Here is a 20163-nt window from a genome sequence, read left to right on the forward strand (position 1 = left end):
GCGAATTCACAAAGAATTGGTTGCACCGTTTTGTGCATCACTTGCAACTGCTATCTGCCCCTTAACAAGATGCCATTCACAAAAGATAGTGCACCAATGATATTGCAGTGAAAACACGGTCATAAAGTTTTACAGCTGAGTGCATTTTGCCCTTTTTTGCATCTGATTGCAGTTATCCATGTGGCAAAGTATAAATGTTGCCCTGGCGCCTAAAACAGTAGGCAGAACAAAGAGATAAAAAATACATAAAATGTTCAGAGTGCAAGCTACAGGTGTAGAGGCATTCCTCAAAATTTAAGGTAAAAAAATGTCAGATTTAAATGGCCAAATTTAGCTCCAAATGTCTGCATTTTACCATATGTAAAACGTGCAGATGGCACAGGAGCACTGGGAGTGCCGATAGGGATGCATTTCAACCTTTGTGGGTGCTTTCAGACTACTTACAGTTTATTTATTTTTATTTGTACAGGTTTAGCTGCTGCAAAAGGAAATTTGCCCCTTGTTCTTTGTGAGACACAAGCTCTTCTCCAAATGTCGGTTTAGCCATTGAACCCAATGCATCCTCAATAGCAGAAACTGAATAATGTTATGTATTAATCAATGTGTTGGCTTTTTTCTCTATTAATGGTAGTCTATAAAATGTCCAAACATTCAAAAATCTTGTTTTGCCCTACCCAAAGACGAACGTTGTTTAGTCTTTTTCTTATGTAATGTTGTGTGTTATACCCTACCATGCGGCAACACTCCACAACTGACCCAAATCAACTAAAGAAAAACACCCTTTAAACCATAAAAAATTTGATTATTTATGCAAGAGTTCACCTTGACAAATGCCACCAAATGAAATGTACTTAACACTTCAAATCCAGAAAAACTTCTTACCAGGGCAATATTAAAGTAAAATACTGCGAAATACAAATTAAAAACAGTCAGTCCACAAGACTCTGAACAACAGTAACTACCTGAGCATTTAGGCTAATCCAAATTGCACTCATGCAAGGGAATTTACAATGTTGCTCAGCAGCCCAGGACTACACATAAGACAATTTTTCAAACCTCAATATTAAGCAAATTATGTGCAACTTACTCAAACAACAGAGATGGCCAAAAAATGTGGAATGTGGAATAAACTAATCTTATCACACACAGAAAAGGGCTAAGATGCTGCCACTGAGTTGAAGAATGAGCAGCAACCACACAATAAGCCGAAGCAGTAGCCAAACAGTGGATTGAATGGCCACTACCACAACACAAAATGGACATCATGTAGTATTCCAACCACATACACAAGTTAATGTGATAGATGTAGGAAACCAGCGACACAGACTGACCAGATGAACTGAGTGTACTCACATCCACCCCTCAAAAATGCAATTATCTTTGTAGTCACTACATTCCAAACCCTAAAAAGATCACAACACAATCAATTTGCTACCATTAAATACACAGCGTTGATAACACACTTGAGCCCCCATTTGTTATGCCAGGCTCATTGGGTCTTTACGGTAAATCACGGCAACTACCGAGAGGAAGAACAATCGTTCCCTCCCATGTATACCGTTGACACAGTCCTAACAGTGCCAGAGTATCTATCGTGCAAAATAACACATCATGAGTGTCACCGTAGTATTTATGTTTTTAATAGGGCCTTCGCTGCCCGACCGTTGGTTGCTGCTAGGGCCATAATACAGTTCCAATAGGGTCCTCACCGACCCCTTATTCCTGCTCATGCCCTAACAATAATTTGATCGCCGACCCCTTTCTGGTGCTTGGGCCCTTTTATAATTCCAAAAGTTCAAGTGTGTCCTTGCACCTGGTTGGTGCTTGGGCCCTAATGATTATAATAATCTGATCGATTTCAATAGGGACTTCACAGAGCCCTGGTTAGCGCTTGCGCCCTAAAAATTCCAAGAGTTTCAATATGGTCCTCTCCGACCCAATCTCAATTTGTCGGGGCTCGTGCCCTTATAATCATTATAATAAAAATCAAACAATAGGTCCGTCACTCTGACTTCATCGGTGCTTGGGCCTTCATAATCATAGCACAACTTTGTAGACTGCTGCATTTATAAAGTTTGTATTATTAAATATTAAAATTCAACTTAACCTGATAACAAGAGCTTTCAAGGTTGTGCCACTTCAAATCTTTACATGACAGGAAAAACATTTTAATACCTTTTCGATTTTTTTTCATTCATTCGTCAATAGGGATGTGTACATATGGCAATACTGGAAGTTCAAAACAAAAATTTTAAATGAGGTTTGATTAGACATATAGCAAGGTGATATAGCTGATGGAAGAGGAGAAGAGGGTGGAAATAATTACGTTGGCATTGCTCTTTAATCGTCCTTATCCTTGGAACCGTGCTTTAGGATGTGTGTGAACTCCACGTAGTTGAAGTTGATTTTCTTGTCAATGTGGGCCTCTCTGAAGACCTCGTCCATCTCCTCATCTGTGAACTGGTCCCACATTGCTGTTAGCAGCTCGCTGAGATAATCTTCCTGGATTAAACCTGTCCCCTCCTCATCAAAGCAAGGAAATGCATTACTGATCACATCCTCAGGGTCTGTGCCATTGAGCTTCTCCCCAAACATGGTTAGGAACATGGTGAAGTTAATGGGTCCCGGAGCTTCCATCATCATGGCCTCCAGGTACTCATAAATTAGATTTTTCCCAAGTGAGGCCAGGTCTTACTTGTCCACAAACCCATCACGGTTCATCAATCAGGTCCTTCACTTCGACTTCGTCGTTGCTCCATCCATGATAATAATAATAATCCTAGAGATTTCGCCAGGGTTTTTCGCAAACCACTGGTCAGTACTTGGGCCATAATAATAATAATAGTAATCCAAGCTATTTCAATTAGGCCTTCGCCGACCCTTTGTCGTTGCTTCTGCCCTAATAATTGCGACAGTTTCAATATGGCCCTAGCTAACCCCTGGTGGTTGCTCAGGCCCTAATAATAATAATCCCTTCAGTATCAATAGGTCCTTGCATACCGTGGTTGTGGCTCGAGCCAGGTCTAACATCTGAAATCTCCAAGGATCTTTATTACTATGCTGTATAACAGATAAAGGTGAACCTATGTTTAAAAGTTAACAAAACAGCCTTGATCATCAGAAATGCTGAACTGATCATTTTTGAATTTCTGACATGTTAACATGTTCTTTCATCAACTCTTTGCAGATGTACCAGTGTTTCAAAGCAGCACCCTGGAACGGAGGCTCCCTGTTCAGTCCCATCCACATCAACAGGCCCCTCCTCCAGCCCAGCCCACCCAACAGGAAGTGGACAAAGACATCGTGGAGATCCTCATTTGACACCATGACATCAGGAAAAAAACATCTTCCATTTGAGTGATTGAAGGGCAGCTCTATCGACAAACAGAGCGACAGACATGTAAATCGGCTAATCATCCAAACCTGCAACAGAAAGGTTTGGTGGGTTAAGGAGTCACTGTTGACTGATTGACATAAAAATACATTTTCATACTCTTATGTTTACATGTGCATTTAATCAAACACATCCAGCCTGACTGGAGTTTTTACACATTTCCTTCATTCCTTCACTAAATCACTGTTTATCATCATCTGAGGAAAACTCTGAAATCAGAAGCAAAAAGCAGAAAAGCTACGCCCCTTCATGTCTCATTTCATCTCAGCTCTTGCAGTTCTCTTAAATATGTTAATATGACATGGCAACTGGAACTTAAAAATGTAACGGATGTTCCTGTTTTTCTGATGCATTTTTGTATGATGCTTTTGGCCCTGTTTGAGGTTTAATGGAAGGTAATTAATCAAAATTGTATGCAAAACCCTTCTTAATTCAGTCTCCATGTATGCTCATAACAATTTACCAAGTTATAATTAATGTAATAAAAAATATATAAAAATGAATAGGCAAACCTGATATTCAATGTCTTCCTGTAAATTTAACATATCACAAATCCCCCCCAATTTGTTTTTACTTTTACATTTAAGGTGAAGGACATTTGTTTTTGTCACTGTTGAAAGATTTGCTGTGGTCAGTGACTAAGGCTTTCTATTTATTTGCACTACCTTTTGACCTGGGAAGGGGGGCTTCCGCCATAGCAGCAGCACTGGCGTTTCAAAATATTTGGGCATATGCAATTTTTTCCTTTACTTAATGCAAGCAAAAAAAAAATAAAACTGGACTTGCTACAAGTGTTTAGCTGAAAGAGAAAACAGCATTTAACTTGGACACATGAGAGATATGTAAACTTTTCAATAGTGTTGGTGGAAGCTCGTTGGACCAAAGATATCCACTACCGTTTTGTTTCATATATTGCACTACAAATGTTTTGAAGTGGTTTTTTTTTTTTTTTTTATATATATATTACTTTAAGATGTCTGACACTAGCTATTGTATTTGTGTGCAATGTTTTTTTTCAAACTGTTGTTAGCATGTCACGAGTGTAATGAGAAATGATGTAAACTGTAAAACATTCATAATTATTTACATTCGGTATGTACTGTAATGACCTGAATGGAACTGTGTGCCGTGGAAGGATCTGAGCGCTGAGCCTTTAAGCTGTTACATTTCATGAGCGATTGAATAATGAGTTGCCTTTCCGATAGCAGACTTGTTTTGCTCAATGGTTGGACTCAGTAGCCTTGTATTCCACTTGCACAATCATCACATGGCTACTAGTACCTGAATTTGATGTTGCCTCCAGGCTGAAAAAGTTCCCTGAGTTAAAATGCAAAACCTGGGCCATGTACTACAAAGCAAGTTCAACATGCCAAGGGTATGTTTGGTTACCTGGCTTTACTGACACTAACAACCGCAATCCCGCTTAGCTGGTCCTACAAATAAGTTAAACACATAATTCAGGACAAAACTAACACAGTTTCAACTGCCAAAAGCAGGAATGACCGCTTGCAATTAATTGCCTCCAGTGTGATATTGTAGATAAACAGCTTTATAATATCACTGCCACATATAGGGCACTAGTAAATCTGACTATAATTACATGTATATTCTGTTAAAAGAATGTGTTGCTTAGATGTATTCTTATGGTGTGTATAACAATATTTTAGCCTTATTCCTTCAGTGGCAACCCCAGGCAGTGTGAAACAAACTTGGGTGCAAATTAAAAATAAATATAAAAACATAATTGAAAACGATAAGAGGATATCCTTTCAAAATGTATAATCTGAGCAAAGTAACGCAAGGCACTGCAACACACGGCTTAAGAAGATGACCATATGAGTGAATATAATAACAGAATCTTTAGTGATTTTCTTCTGTTTGCTCCAAAGTCAGATTCACACTGCTGGGGTTGCAGCTGAAAGAATAAGGCTGAAGCTTGTTACACAAGCCATAAGAGTACATCAGCAACGCATTCATTTAAAGGAATACAAATATGTAATTATAGTCTGATTTTAATGTTGTCATTATGGACAGTGAATGTTATAAGCCTGTTCATTTACACATTCACACAGTATGCCATTTGTTGCAAGCTGTGCTTTCTGCATTTGTAAATTTAAACTGTGGTGCTTTTAGTCTGGACTATGACTTTAACTTCTTCATATTTGTGTAATCTTAAGCGATCCATACAATATATATATATATACAGGAATGAGCCCAAAGTAAGACTTTGATTAACATTTCAACTGTTTTCTATGCAATATGAACTCTGAACTAAAAAAGCCGGAGGTTGGGGTGGAAGAGGCAAAGCTTTGCCAGCAGTAGGGTCTGTTACAGCATAGGTATAGAAAGGATCAGTGAGAAGGGAGTCATATTTAAATGGACTGCCTTTAGGTGAGAGTGAGCTGTGATTGGTGTGTGACAGATTTGAAACGATGATTCAATCGGCTGGCTGTCAGCTGGTAACAGCTGGAGGTGTATGACTTCCGTTTCGTGCATGAACTAACGTGATGCTTAATTTCCTGGCCAATGTAAAGAGCTTTTACATGGTTATGTAAAAACCCTTGGGAACAGAATGTTCACAAATATGTTCACAAATGGTTTCCATCACCAGCACATTATTAAGTGTCCTTTATGCTGGTAGTGTAAAATATCTATTTGCTTGTTGTTATGAGACATGTCAGGCTCACCCTAAATCTTGAAGACAATGGACCCTGTGGGAATTGTAAAACTTCAGGTGGGATTGCTGCAGGATTTTGATGTTAGACTGCAACCTACACACGTCATTGCTTTTGGTTAGCAATGAGCCCACAATAAATGTTATGAGCCCAATACTACATGAATCATTCCCTATAAGTAAAACCATGCTAAAATGTAGCTGCAAAGGCAGCCAAAAGTAATTTACGTTTATGTTGCTGCCTTGAAACACACATTTCACAGAATTTTTTCTTGTGATATTACAGATATTTTGAGGACGAACCTTATTATTCAGACCAGAACATTTTAGGGCACAAAGATCTTTTCTTAGCTGATTGGCAAAAATATTAAGCCAAATAACAAAATGATATACAGTTGGAATCAATTCAGTTCTGTGTAAATTTGATCAAAGCATGGCCTTGCCTGAGGTTGGAATATCTGTGGCTCTGATTAGACCTACAACAGGTTTCTAATTTGAGAGAGGACCAAAAAAAAAGTGATCTTCAAAATAAAGAAGGCGGAACCAGTGGCTTTTTGTCATGTATGCTTATTAAAAGACTTGTTTTTAATGCTCGCCATTTCAAGCAACATTTCCGCAATGCACTCCTGAAAACTCAAAGGACCTATTGTTCTCCTAATGTTTTTTAATAGGGCTGAAAATGTATTAGTTTCACAATGGTACAAGACACACACACAACGTTGGTGTGCCTAATTGGATGATGTGGTTTAATATAAATTGAGGAATGTTCTAAGAAAGAAGATTTCATATTAAATATCTTCAGTGTGAGTCAATATACTGTGCAATAATCTATCTGTTTACTCTGGCATTAGTACAGTATTTATACAGTTCATTTCAAGTAATATTTCTACTATTCTATTCTTGCATTTTAAACACTTAATCATAGATCCCATTTTCAGCATTTATATTATTTACATTAATGTTACATACAGTAGTAAACTGTACATTTTTTCCCATATTTAAATCTTTCCATATTTATTGTTGTTATACATTGTATTACAATGCACATATTATTACATACTTATTGTTACTCTATGTTCATATATATTTTTATTCTAGAATTGGAACAACTGTAACTACTTCCGTCCAGGGATCAATGTATTTCAGATTTTGACATATTCTCACATCAGAGCAACTTCAGCCGAAGACTAACACCACAAGGTTCTACCTGTGGCTATTAAACTATACAACTCCTCCCCCTTCTGCAGGAAGGACAGCTAAATCGTCAGACACTTAAAACAACAATAACTACATCATGGGTAATATTACTTTTTTCAACAACATGGAATTTTACATTTCTATTTCATGTTCAACATTACATCTTACATTTCTATTTCATGTGCAAAATTTTTTTTTACTTTCAATATCACTGACAATATCATTCTTAATATCATGCTCAATATTACTTTTCTATTTTAGTTACTATTAGGCACAGTATTTTTTTGTATTTTACCTCTTGTATTAAACAGGCCTTATTATGCTATTTTCCGGGTGGATATTTTTATCTCAAGTTACAGTTACAACATGTTGACATGTTAATGCTCATAATCCTCGTTTTTCTCATCCTGTCTGTCCTGCAGCACCTCTTCTCACTCTCTCTCTGAAATGCTCTGTTGTAGCGCTTGCTCCTCCCTCCAGAAAGCAAAGCTGCCCTGATTGGTCAGCTAGCCCGCTCTGTTGTGATTGGTCAACGTTTCACATTTCAAAAAACTCTTCCTCCAGAGCTTCAGCTCCGTCTCTCTCTTTTTTGTTGTTTGGGGGGGGGCCAAACTAACCGGAAGGAGTTTTACGTCACTTCCGTTACATTGTGACCTCATAAAGTTACGGAAGTGAAGGAGAGAATTCAATGGAGCCGTTTCAGGCAGATCAGGAGCAGTGATTCTGAGGGGGAGGGTAACTCCTTTTAGGTGTGGACCTCAGGTTTTACATTCTACGGACCTTTTAAATGTAAAAATATATATAACACGCTGAAGAATAGGGAAAAAGTGGAAAAGCATAATAGGGCCACTTTAAATATTTTTTTTATTTTACACTGGTGTCATTACTTTTTTTACACGTAATAATGGTTATTCTATTCATATACAGCGGGTAAAATAAGTATTGAACACGTCACCATTTTTCTCAGTAAATATATTTCTAAAGGTGCTATTGACATGACATTTTCACCAGATGTCGGTAACAACCCAAGTAATCCATACATACAAAGAAAACCAAACAAATAAGTTCAGAAATTAAGTTATGTGTAATAAAATGGAATGACACAGGGAAAAAGTATTGAACACGCTTACTGAAATTTATTTAATACTTCGTAAAAAAGCCTTTGTTGGTAATTCAATTCTCCTGAATGGAGAAACTAGTCGCATGCATTGCTCAGGTGTGATTTTGGCCCATTCTTCAACACAAACAGTCTTCAAATCTTGAAGGATCCGTGGGCCTCTTCTATGAACTCTGATCTTTAGTTCTTTCCATAGATTTTCTATTGGATTCAAGTCAGGTGATTGGCTAGGCCATTCTAGCAGCTTTATTTTCTTTCTCTGAAACCAATTGAGAGTGGCTGTGTGTTTGGGATCATTGTCTTGCTGAAATGTCCACCCTCGTTTCATCTTCATCATCCTGGTAGATGGCAGCAGATTTTTATCAAGAATGTCTCGGTACACGTTTGCCAGTGCCGAATGCTGAAAAACAGCCCCACACCATGATGTTCCCACCTCCAAACTTCACTGTTGGTATGGTGTTTTTGGGGATTTGTGCAGTGCCATTTGACCTCCAAACATGGTGTGTATTATGGCATCCAAAGAGTTCAATTTTGGTCTCATCTGACCAGACTATATTCTCCCAGTATTTCACAGGCTTGTCTAAATGTTGTGCAGCAAACAAGCTTCAACATGCTTTTTCTTCAGCAATGGAGTCTTGCGTGGTGAGCGTGCATACAGCGGTTGAGTGCATTACTTGTTGTTTTCTTTGAAACAATTGTACCTGCTAATTCCAGGTCTTTCTGAATCTCTCCACAAGTGGTCCTTGGCTCTTGGACAACTCTTCTGATAATTGTTTTCACTCCTCTGTCAGAAATCTTGTGAGGAGCACCTGGTCGTGGCCGGTTTAAGGTGAAATTATGTTCTTTCCACTTCCGGATTATGGCCCTAACAGTGCTCACTGGAACATTCAGAAGTTTAGAAATCCTTCTGTAACCAATGCCATCAGTATGTTTTGCAACAATAAGTTTGCGAAGGTCTTGAGAGAGCTCTTTGCTTTTACTCATCATGAGATGTTTCTTGTGTGACACCTTGGTAATGAGACACCTTTTTATAGGCCATCAATTGGGACTGAACCAGCTGATATTAATTTGCACTGACAAGGGGCAGGATTGCTTTCTAATTACTGATAGATTTCAGCTGGTGTCTTGGCTTTCCATGCCTTTTTGCACCTCCCGTGTCTTTTCATTTTGTTACACATAACTTAATTTCTGAACTTATTTGTTTGGTTTTCTTTGTATGTATGGATTACTTGGGTTGTTACCGACATCTGGTAAACATTTCATGTCAATAACACCTTTAGAAATATATTTACTGAGAAAAATGGTGACGTGTTCAATATTTATTTTACCCGCTGTATATTGGTATTCTTCTTATTCTATTTTTTTCTCATTCTTCTGTTGTAATCAAATCAAACTCTGGCACAAGAATTTCGTTAAGGATTAATAAAGCTATATCTTATCTTATCTTATCTTGATAAGATACCTTAAATTAAATGGCCAACTTTAGATTTTACAATTGCACTTTGAAGTGGAAGGAAGCCAAACCACGACTGACAGCTCAAAACAGCAGTGGAACACGTCCCTTCCGATAGCTGAGGAACATGGCTAATGTTAAGCCTCATAACAACTACCACTTAAAGATCGTATACATTCAATCAACGGAGATTATGCATTTGCATATTTTTATGAAAAATGCATTTTAATGCCGAAACATTGCATTTTTCATTGAGAAAAGGATGAATGCGTGGCATTTAGTTTTGTTTTCACAGAAAGTCGCTTGATGCTTTCTCGCCTCGCAGGTTTCCATAAATCGTGGCTGTACCTGGACTGTGGTCGTGCCTCCTGCTATGGCCCTGCTGACACCAACTGCTACTACCATATTATTATTAGTCACATCACTATTACTATTACCTGTACCATTACACATAGTAACTTTGCTTCCACCCTGAAACCCTTTTGCTTTCTCACCTCGCAGGTTTCCAAGAATCGTTGTGGTCCCTGGACCGTGGTCGTGCCTCCTGCTGTGACCCGGCTGACACCCACTGCTACTTCGATTAGTATTATTAGTTACATTACTAATACTATTCTATATTATACCTATATCATTATTTCAATTCTACGAATGCTTTTATAAGTATTCTTAATTTTTCCTTCGTTACTCTGCTTACTACTGTGATTATATGGATAATTTATGTCATATACATTGAATGTGTTGTATCTCTGTTATGCTGTTCATTCTGTACACATGACATCTATTGCATTCTATCCATCCTGGGAGAAGGATCCCTCCTCTGTCGCTCTCCCATAGGTTTCTTCCTCTTTTCCTGTGCCGATGTGAGGGTTCCGGGACAGAGGATGTCGCATGTGTACAGATTGTAAAGCCCTCTGAGGCAAATTTGTAATTTGTGATTTTGGGCTATACAAAATAAACTGAATTGAGTTGAATTGAAAGTAATAGCCTAACTTAAAACTCCAATAACATTACATTAATAAGTCACTCATTAACACCAGAAAGTAAGCAAACACATCAAATAAATAAAAAATGCTCAAACACAATTTAATACAACTAAACTAAAGTTGTGCCAATTGTTGGGAATAACCAAATAACAGCAATTTAACAAATATATAATTAATAATGCAAACTTTACAAGCATGAAACTGTATTGTGGTCACTAACAAGAGCTTTACTGTATGCATAATATAACTATTTCAAGTTGTGAGTAAATTAAAGTATGGCCCAGCTCCTTATTTTTCATCATCATGCAATTTTATATTTTAATATCATGTGCAATATTACTTTCAATAGAACATGTGCAATACAACTTTTTATTACTTTTCAATATCATTTCTAATATGACCCTCAAGATCATGCACAATATTACTTTTCTGTTTTGGATTATATTAGGCACTGGTGTAATTATTACTTCTTATGCAATTAATATTTTTACTCTTGTTTTTAATCTTAAATTGTTGTGATTTACTTTTTCTATTTAAGTTAACTATGTTGTACTATATTTACCTCAATGTTATTGTTATTCTTTTTCGACTGGCGTAAGTGTTATTTGCTCTGTTGTTTATATATGCTTATTTGTTTACTCTATTGTTCTTTCCAATTCTTCTATTGTAATATTTGATGATTATCTGGCACAATAATGTCTATTCATAATCAATTAATAATGATTCATAAATATATTATTCATAAAGTTTTATCTTATCTTAATGTCGGCTACAAACTTAGAACAAAAGAATAAAAAAAAATAATGTTAATCGAACAATGACCCCACTACTTTAGAGTTCTTGTTGTCTTTTCCTAAATCCTTTTGAATTCTCCTTCAAATCTTTTCCTGACTTCATGAGGTTAAGGAAAAGCGGTTAGGAATAGACATTAGAATGTACTTTTTTTTAGTGTTCGACCGTAGACTGGATCTGGCCATAACCCTGCTGATGGGAGGTATTTACGACAGTTCAGATCGGAAGCCGGCCCAGGATGCCAGTGTGTTCGCGACATGGCATGGGGTCTTTTTAGTTTGGCGTTTGTCTGCAGGAGAAGACAGCCTTTCCTCCGACCCATCGAGACAGCGTTTCATTCTAACTCCAAGGGTGTTTTGGCGAAAATTGTAGCGTTTGGCAGTGTAATAACCCCATTCACTTCCGGATTCGGTTCTAGTGTTAACGTTCAGGTGTCCAGGCAAAGCAGCATGTCGTCCATCGCCATGTCCCAGAGAATGGTTTGGGTGGACCTAGAAGTAAGTCATAGGGCTAAAAACCGGCTTGTATCGGTGTAGTTAACTTAAAAGGCTCCTGTTGGTAAGTTTGCTAGCAAACGCTTATGACATTTACCACACCAAGCTAACAAGATGTAGACCAAATTATGCCGGTCAGTATTTTGTTTCAATGCGCACAACTTTGCTACGTAACGTTATCTTCGGACCGCAACTAACAACAACGATACGGTTCAACGTTAGCTAATGAGGAAAGCCCCGACATGTAACGCTAAAGTTATGTAGCTTAACTACTACTGCCGGTGAGGGACATGCAAAAGGCGTTTACTGAATAACGTAACTGGTATGTTACGGTTTAGCTTGCAAACTCATTTTGAATTGGCAACCTGACGTCCTGCCTTCTCGCTTAATAGCAACGTGAATGTTACATGGCATTGGAAACGCCTATAGTTAGCAGTTGACTGAGTAAAACCATGAGGGCGTGCTGTTACATGTTAGCCAGCCTACCAAAGCTAAGCATGTCGTTGTAGGAGTGTGGGAAACAAAAGGGCTGAGAAAGGCTTTTTGTGGACGGAGTAAATAAACGTCGGCTTTATTTCATACTCTGCATTCGCTCTAACAACAAAACAAGCGCTCCCCCGTCCCACATCATTAACTCATCAACCCGCTAACGGTCATGGGTAATGTAGTTGAATAAACCTAACAAGTAAATATAACGTCAACAAGGCTAGCTCGCTGTGAATTCTAACCAATATTGTCCTGCTAGTGAGTGGTCACTACACAGTGCTGAACTTGGTGCCCGTATTTAGAAAACTACGTAATGCTTGCGTTCTCCAAAACGCCTACCAAACTGCTTTTGTTAACTGAAGTGTGTAGCAACAAACCAAACATTAGTGATGCATGTGGAGTACAAACTAACAACCCAGTAGCAGTATGGCTGCAACAGGCCTCTTTAAAATGTGTAACATTTTCTTATTAATACTCATGTGTACACATTTGTTCGAAGGATATTATGGGCAAAGTTTATGAACAACCTAGTGAATGAGTGAAACACCTTTTAAGATAAAGACAGCAGGTCTAGTTGACTTTAATTTTTTTACTTTTAGACATCACGTATGTTGTCAATCAACTAATATTTATTTATCTCCAAACCCTTCAATAAACTATCCTAATTTCACATTATGTGACACTGTTATGTTTGACAGCAGGCTCAAAGTTCAAGTTGTGTTCGTTAGGAAACCCATTTTGTAACTATTTTTAATTCTTTGATAAATTGTTTTATTATGCCTGCTCCAGAAAATGTCGGATAAGTGCAGTTTGTGGTTACTGGATGATATATGCTACTTTCATGTAAAAAAAATGGTAGCTACAAAATACTATCTATGTTACAATTATTCTAAGGGTCTCTGCCTGTTGGTGTGGATGTGAACCAATCCATGCTATTTAGAAATAAGAACTGTAAGAAGTTAAGTGATACCGCTGTTAAGGACCAGACACATGTAAGATATCTATCTTTGAGTACTAAGTCTTTGTTTGTGTTTTTTAGATGACAGGTCTGGACATTGAGAAGGACCAGATCATTGAGATGGCATGCATTATCACAGACTCTAACCTGAACATTTTGGCTGAGGTAATATAAACATAAACACAATTAGACTGTGGCTTCTCTTCTGTCACGTCAATAAAACTCATCTGTTCTCGGTTGGCAGGGTCCCAACTTGATCATTAATCAGCCAAATGAGCTGCTGGAAGGAATGTCAGAGTGGTGTAAAGAGCATCATGGAAAGGTAAGCCTTCTTTGTGGTCAGTGCCTTGGAATAAAAACTATGTAAAATCACATACAATAGAAAACTTTTTTGTACAGATCTCTGTGTTGCAAATGTTATCCATCTTTCCAACTTAGAAACACTCTTCATAGACTGCAAACCTTTTCCTTCACCGCAGGAGTTTTCCTCATTATTTCTGGTCAGTGTTTACATCCCACCTCAGGCCTGTGTTAGTGAGGCTCTACAACACCTGGCTTAGCAGACCACTAATGTGGAGCACAAACACTAAGACTCCCTGCTCATTGTTGGGGACTTCAACAGAGCAAATCTCAGCAAAGAACTGCCAAAATACAGACAACTTATAAAGTGTCCCACCAGGGACATAAACGCACTACACCACTGCTACACTGTAATAAAAGACGCCTACCGTTCAGCCCCCCATACAGCCTTGGGACTCTCTGATCATTGTCTGGTCCATCTTCTCCCGACCTACAGGCAGAAATTTAAATCTGCAAAGCCTGTGGTGAAGCCTGTGGTGAAGCCTGTGATGAAGACTGAAGAGATGGACCAACGAGGCAAAGCTGGAGTTACAGGCCTGCTTTAACTGCACTGATTGTGTGTTTTTGAGGCTGCTGCTACAGACCTGGATGAGCTCACTGACACTGTGACATTGTACGTCAGTTTTTGTGAGGACATGTGTGTGCCAACCAAAACCTTCTGCACATACAACAACAAAAAACCCTGGTTTACTGCACAACTCAGGCAGCTTCGTCGGGCCAAGGAGGAGGCCTTCAGTAGTGGGGACAGGATCCTGTACAACCAGACCGGTTGAGATATCAGAGTAGCATACAGGTCATACACTGAAAAGTTTGAAAACAGGTTTTCAACCAAAGACCCTGCGTCAGGGTGACGAGGCCTGCAGGAACTCACCAACTACAGGAGACCATCCCCCCAACAACGTGGAGAATCATCGACTGGCTAACGACCTGTATGTGTCCTACTGCAGGATTGACAAGCCAACCTTCACACCCGACAACTGCTCTCACATCAAAAAAACACCTACACCCCCTGCCACCTCCTCACCCCTCCCAACCGACCCCACACCTGAGGATCTGTGAGGATGTGAGTCTGCTCTTTCACAGACAGTAGATCAGGAAGGTAGACGGTGTGTCACCCTCCTGCCTGAAAGTCTGTGCTGACCAGCTGGCCCCTATCTTAACGCAGATCTTCAACCGATCACTGGAGCTGTGTGAAGTCGCCTCCTGCTTCAAACGCTCCACTATAATCCCGATCCCCAAGCTGTTAAACTCCTGAATCTCGCAGACGAAACAGCGGTCATCGGCCTCATCAAGGACGGTGATGAGTCTGCGTACAGACGGGAGGTTGATCAGCTGGCCCTCTGGTGTGGTCAGAATAACCTGGAGCTGAACAAGAAAATATATCATTTTATTTACATTTCTTTTTGTTTATGGATTATAAAAAAAACAAGGTACAACGTGTTTAAGCTGTGTGAGGAGGTGTAATAGAAGATCTGGACTCGAGCCCCGCCCCTTCAAACTTCTCGCCACTCCTATAGTTTGCTCCAGTTGACAAATTTGTGGGTTGTCATTGTCCTGTTACAGTCAGGGTTTCCTATTTATTATCTAGACTGTCTAGGCCAGCCACAGTTTCATAATGAACTGAACAAATTTTTTACACTTCAAACTTGGGGTGGGGGTCAGGGAGGGATGGTCGCTGTGGAAGGGACCCTCGCGGAACCATGCAATACACATTTCTACAAGTGTGTTCACACTTTTCCAGTGATCTGCAGGTGGTGCTAATGCGCCAAGCTATGCTGCAATTATGCCACAAAAAGCAGACAAGAAGCAGGTTGCTAGCAAGTGTATTACAGTATGTATCCATTAAAAGTGTTCATTAATGTATGCAGCCAGTGTAACTGTGTCTCAGTCAGGACTGACGCAGGCTGTACAGGACAGTAAAATCACCCTGGAACAAGCGGAGTATGAGTTCCTGTCTTTCGTCAGACAGCACACCCCGCCGGGACAGTGTCCCCTTGCCGGTGAGTTTATTTTTAGCATTAGCTACAGAATTGTGATTTTACTCAACTATGTTGGCTCCTACAGTCATGTCCTATGATGTCATCTCATCTTCCTGCAGGTAACTCTGTGCATGCAGACAAGAGGTTCCTGGACAAGTACATGCCACAGTTTATGTATCACCTTCACTACAGAATTATTGATGTTAGCACCATTAAGGAGCTTTGCAGGTCAGTATTTGTGTGGCTGTTTCACAAAGTTGCATAAGGATTTGTATATTTTTCACATTAGTCTCTCACCTCTCCCCTGTACTTTTTTCACCTAGTCTATTTTGCTTGCCCAATGGGTACTCCTACCTTGCTCATCTCATTAAAGCCTTGTTATTTACTCAACCCCCACTAATGATCTTCCAAACATCAGTTTGCAAGTCAAAGGCCCAGTTTTAATAATGCAGTGCTGAGTAGCTTTTGAAACTCAATTATTGTGTCTCTACTTTCAATTAAATTCAATATATTTTATACAGCCCAAAATCACAAATGACAAATTTGCCTCGGAACACTTTACAATCTGTACACATGCGACATCCTCAGTCTCGGAACCCTCATATCTATCTATCTATCTATCTATCTATCTATCTACCTATCTATCTATCTATCTATCTATCTATCTATCTATCTATCTACCTATCTATCTTTTCACTCTGTCAGAAATGTTGAGGAGCACCTGGTCGTGGCCGGTTTATGGTGAAATGATGTTCTTTCCACTTCCGGATTATGGCCCCAACAGTGCTCACTGGAACATTCAGAAGTTTAGAAATCCTTCTGTAACCAATGCCATCAGTATGTTTTGCAACAATAAGGTTGCGAAGGTCTTGAGAGAGCTCTTTGCTTTTACCCATCATGAGATGTTTCTTGTGTGACACCTTGGTAATGAGACACCTTTTTATAGGCCATCAGTTGGGACTGAACCAGCTGATATTAATTTGCACTGACAAGGGGCAGGATTGCTTTCTAATTACTGATAGATTTCAGCTGGTGTCTTGGCTTTCCATGCCTTTTTGCACCTCCCTTTCTTCAGGTGTTCAATACTTTTTCCCTGTGTCATTCCATTTTATTACACATAACTTAATTTCTGAACTTATTTGTTTGGTTTTCTTTGTATGTATGGATTACTTGGGTTGTTACTGAAATCTGGTGAAAATTTCCTGTCAATAGCACCTATTTACTGAGAAAAATGGTGACGTGTTCAATACTTATTTTACCCGCTGTATATCAGGTTCTATGGGAGAAAAGCCATCTCAGGATCTACAGCTGTTTCTAAGGTTACTGTATTTGAGGATAGATCGTACTGGTTGAGGGCAGTAGATTATTAATTCTGTCTCTAATAGTTAGAATCTTATCATTAAAGAAGTTCATGAAGTCACTACTACTGAGGTTTATAGGAATACACGGCTCAACAGAGCTGTGACTCTCTGTCAGCCTGGCTACAGTGCTGAAGAGAACCCTAGGGTTGTTCTTATTTTTCTCTATTAATGCTGAATAATAGGCTGCTCTAGCATTACAAGGGCCTTCTTATATATTTTAAGACTATCTCGCCAGACTAACCGCAATTCTTTGCTTAGTACCTTAGAAGAAATATAACCTAGTATGGCATACTCTTCAATGTGAATATATTTTTAAATAAATGTGGGTTGGTTTTTGTTCTCTAAATGTTTTCAGGCGGTGGTTTCCAGAGGAATACAAAATGGTGCCTCACAAGAAAGCTGCCCACAGGTAAATGATAAAATAACACATGAACATAATTCTGGTTTAGACCTCTAACTTTTGCAGCTTTAGCCTTTGTTGCTGTCAGTTATGATACACTGTACTCACCAAAGTGGCTGCTGAGAACACGGGGGTGCTTCACTACAACAAAGTCAAACACCATCAGTCAGACAATCACAGAGGTTGGTAAACAAACCAACAGTCTATCCAGATAATCTTAACCATTTTATTTGGAGGTCAACATGAAAGTCAACTTCAGTAAGTTAAGTATAAACTGGGGTGTCATTCAAAACCTTTCTGGTCATGTTTCTCGCCTCAGCTGACATGTTTTTAGTGATATTGTCATGCTCTAAGATTTCAGTAATTCAGCTGGTAAGTACATTGGTATCATAACAAACATAACTGGTATCAAACACTGCGAAAATAAGTTGAAATTAATCAAAAATAACTTTAAGTTTACTTTTAAGGTTCAGAGGAATATAAATAATTCAATGAAAACGTCAAACTGTTGTTTCCTCCTTCAGGGCCTTGGGTGACATCCAGGAGAGCATTAAAGAGCTGCAAAACTATAGAGTCAACGTCTTCAAAGCCTCAACAGAGGAGAAGAAGCACAAGATTGTAGAAAATGGAGGCAGCTGTAACAATTAGCACTTTTGACGGAGGCTGTGGAAACTTCAATGTTGTCTTCCCTTAGTTCTTCAAGAAAGCAGTATATTTATGTGATTGTTTTCATTGACTTTAGTTTTCATTCATATATAGCTGCCCAATGATCTTTTTTTTCAGTATTGCTCAAAGGTAAATGGTTAAGTTGTATAAGCAAGATTCTTATACAATTTGAGAAAGCATCAGGTTTTTATTAAATTACAACATAAAACTGGAAAATTTGCTATTCTGAAGCACTTTCTTGAAGAAAGTGAAAACTTTGTTGGCAATCTAAGTCAATAAAGTGGTGAAATCATCAGGTTTTCATGAAACTGGAAAATTTGCTGTTCTGGGGCAGTTTCTTGAAGAAAAGTCATGTAAACTATGTTTACTTATACATAATCCACTTTTGAGATTTTCTTGGCCTGAAAGGTGAAAAAGCAGCCTAAGCAGTAAAGTGGTGAAAGCATCAGGTATTGATGAAAAAAAAATGAAACTGAAAAATCTGCTGATATGAGGCACATTCTTAAAGAAAGTCATGCAAATCATTTTTTGTTTCACAAAATCCACTTTTGAGCTATTCTCTGCCTGAAAGGTAAGCTAAAAAGGTGAATAGGCAGCTTCTAGAAGAAAAGTGGTAAGAGCAGAGGTATGATTAAAACAACATAAAATTGAAAAATGTGTTATTCTGAGGCACTCTTTTGTGTGTCTATTAGTGCAAGTAATCTCAGAACTAATAATTCCAAAAATATTTGTTTCATAAACTACTTTTGGGAAAAATGGGTTTTTATCCCACATCAAAGTAAACCAAAATGGTTTATTTTTGTTCTATTCAACGGACTCTGACATTGGATTACTCAAAAAGTACACAGTAAAAGTAGTTCATAAAATGTGTGCAAGTAGTGTCAGAAGTACTATGTTCAAAAATAAAAGGTTCATGAACTACATATGGAAGAACACTTTGAAGAAAATGCCTATTCTTGTTTACTGGAATTGATTTTGACATTGGATTATTGAAAAACTACACAGTTAAAGTAATTCATAGTATTTGTGTAAGTAGTCTAATAAGTATTTAGTCCAAAAGTATTAGATTCAAATATCCCGACTCAAAAGTTTGACAAAAAGGCTGAATCTTGGTCTCTGAAACGGACTTTGACATTGGATTATTCTAAAAGTACACAGTAAAGGTAGTTCATAGTATTTGTGCAAGTATCCAAGAAATACTTAGTAAAATTATGTCAGACTTAAAACTACTTATTGAAGACAGGTTTATTATCCTGCATCAAAGTAAGATGAATAAAGGCTGAATTTTGGTCTCTGGAAGTGACTTTGACATTGTATAATTCAAAAAACAAAACAGTAAAAGTCATATTATTTGTGAAAGAAAGAGTTTTTATAACACATTAAAGTTGGACAAAAAGGCTTTTTTTGGTCTCTGGAAGAGACTTTGATATTGGATTAGTCAAACAGTACGGAGCAAAGGTAGTTTATAGTATATATACAAGTAGTCTCAGAAGTAAGAAGTCCCAAAATATAAATTTCATAAACTACTTGTAGAAGAATGGGTTTTTATCCCACATCAAAGTTAGACAAAAGGCATTTTCTAGGTCACTTGAAGGGACTTTGACATTTGATTAATCAAAAAGTACACAGTAAAAAAAGTAGTTTTTGTGCAAGTAGTCTCAGAAGTACTAAGTCCAAAAATATTAGATTAATAAACTATTTATGGAAAAAAGGGTTTTTATACCACATCAAAATTAGACAAAGAAGGCCTTTTTTTATAAAGGCATTTTCTAGGTCACTTGAAGCGACTTTGACATTAGATTACTCAATAAGTACACTGTAAAAGAAGGAGAGGTAATCGATCCAAAAA

General features: G+C 38.2%; 2 protein-coding genes across 3 annotated transcripts in view; both read left to right on the plus strand.

The window, feature by feature from the left end:
* amot (angiomotin) overlaps positions 1-6823 on the plus strand; it is a 71164-nt gene extending 64341 nt beyond the window's left edge. For both annotated transcript variants that reach the window (XM_054625313.1, XM_054625315.1), the window contains one exon: positions 3188-6823. In XM_054625313.1, the coding sequence (XP_054481288.1) occupies positions 3188-3321 (134 nt within the window). In that variant the 3' untranslated portion in view covers positions 3322-6823. The remainder of the gene's footprint in view (positions 1-3187) is intronic.
* A 5001-nt stretch (positions 6824-11824) lies between these two features.
* Positions 11825-19613, plus strand: smfn (small fragment nuclease). The gene is made up of 7 exons (XM_054625542.1): positions 11825-12107; positions 13630-13713; positions 13793-13870; positions 15797-15908; positions 16007-16115; positions 17604-17657; positions 18173-19613. The coding sequence occupies exons 1-7, from the start codon at positions 11868-11870 to the stop codon at positions 18294-18296; spliced, it is 801 nt and encodes a 266-aa protein (XP_054481517.1). The 5' UTR covers positions 11825-11867; the 3' UTR covers positions 18297-19613.
* The last annotated feature ends 550 nt before the right edge of the window (positions 19614-20163 follow it).

Source organism: Anoplopoma fimbria, chromosome 24, assembly GCF_027596085.1.
Source record: "Anoplopoma fimbria isolate UVic2021 breed Golden Eagle Sablefish chromosome 24, Afim_UVic_2022, whole genome shotgun sequence".
In the NCBI taxonomy this organism is placed as follows: Eukaryota; Metazoa; Chordata; class Actinopteri; order Perciformes; family Anoplopomatidae; genus Anoplopoma; species Anoplopoma fimbria.

Bases quoted from the DNA above. Each gene is read 5' to 3' on its own strand.
- smfn (XM_054625542.1), top strand. From the start codon at position 11,868: ATGGCATGGGGTCTTTTTAGTTTGGCGTTTGTCTGCAGGAGAAGACAG. The intron at 16,116-17,603 runs GTCAGTATTTGT...AAATGTTTTCAG, and splicing joins ACCATTAAGGAGCTTTGCAG to GCGGTGGTTTCCAGAGGAAT. The intron at 17,658-18,172 runs GTAAATGATAAA...TTCCTCCTTCAG, and splicing joins CACAAGAAAGCTGCCCACAG to GGCCTTGGGTGACATCCAGG.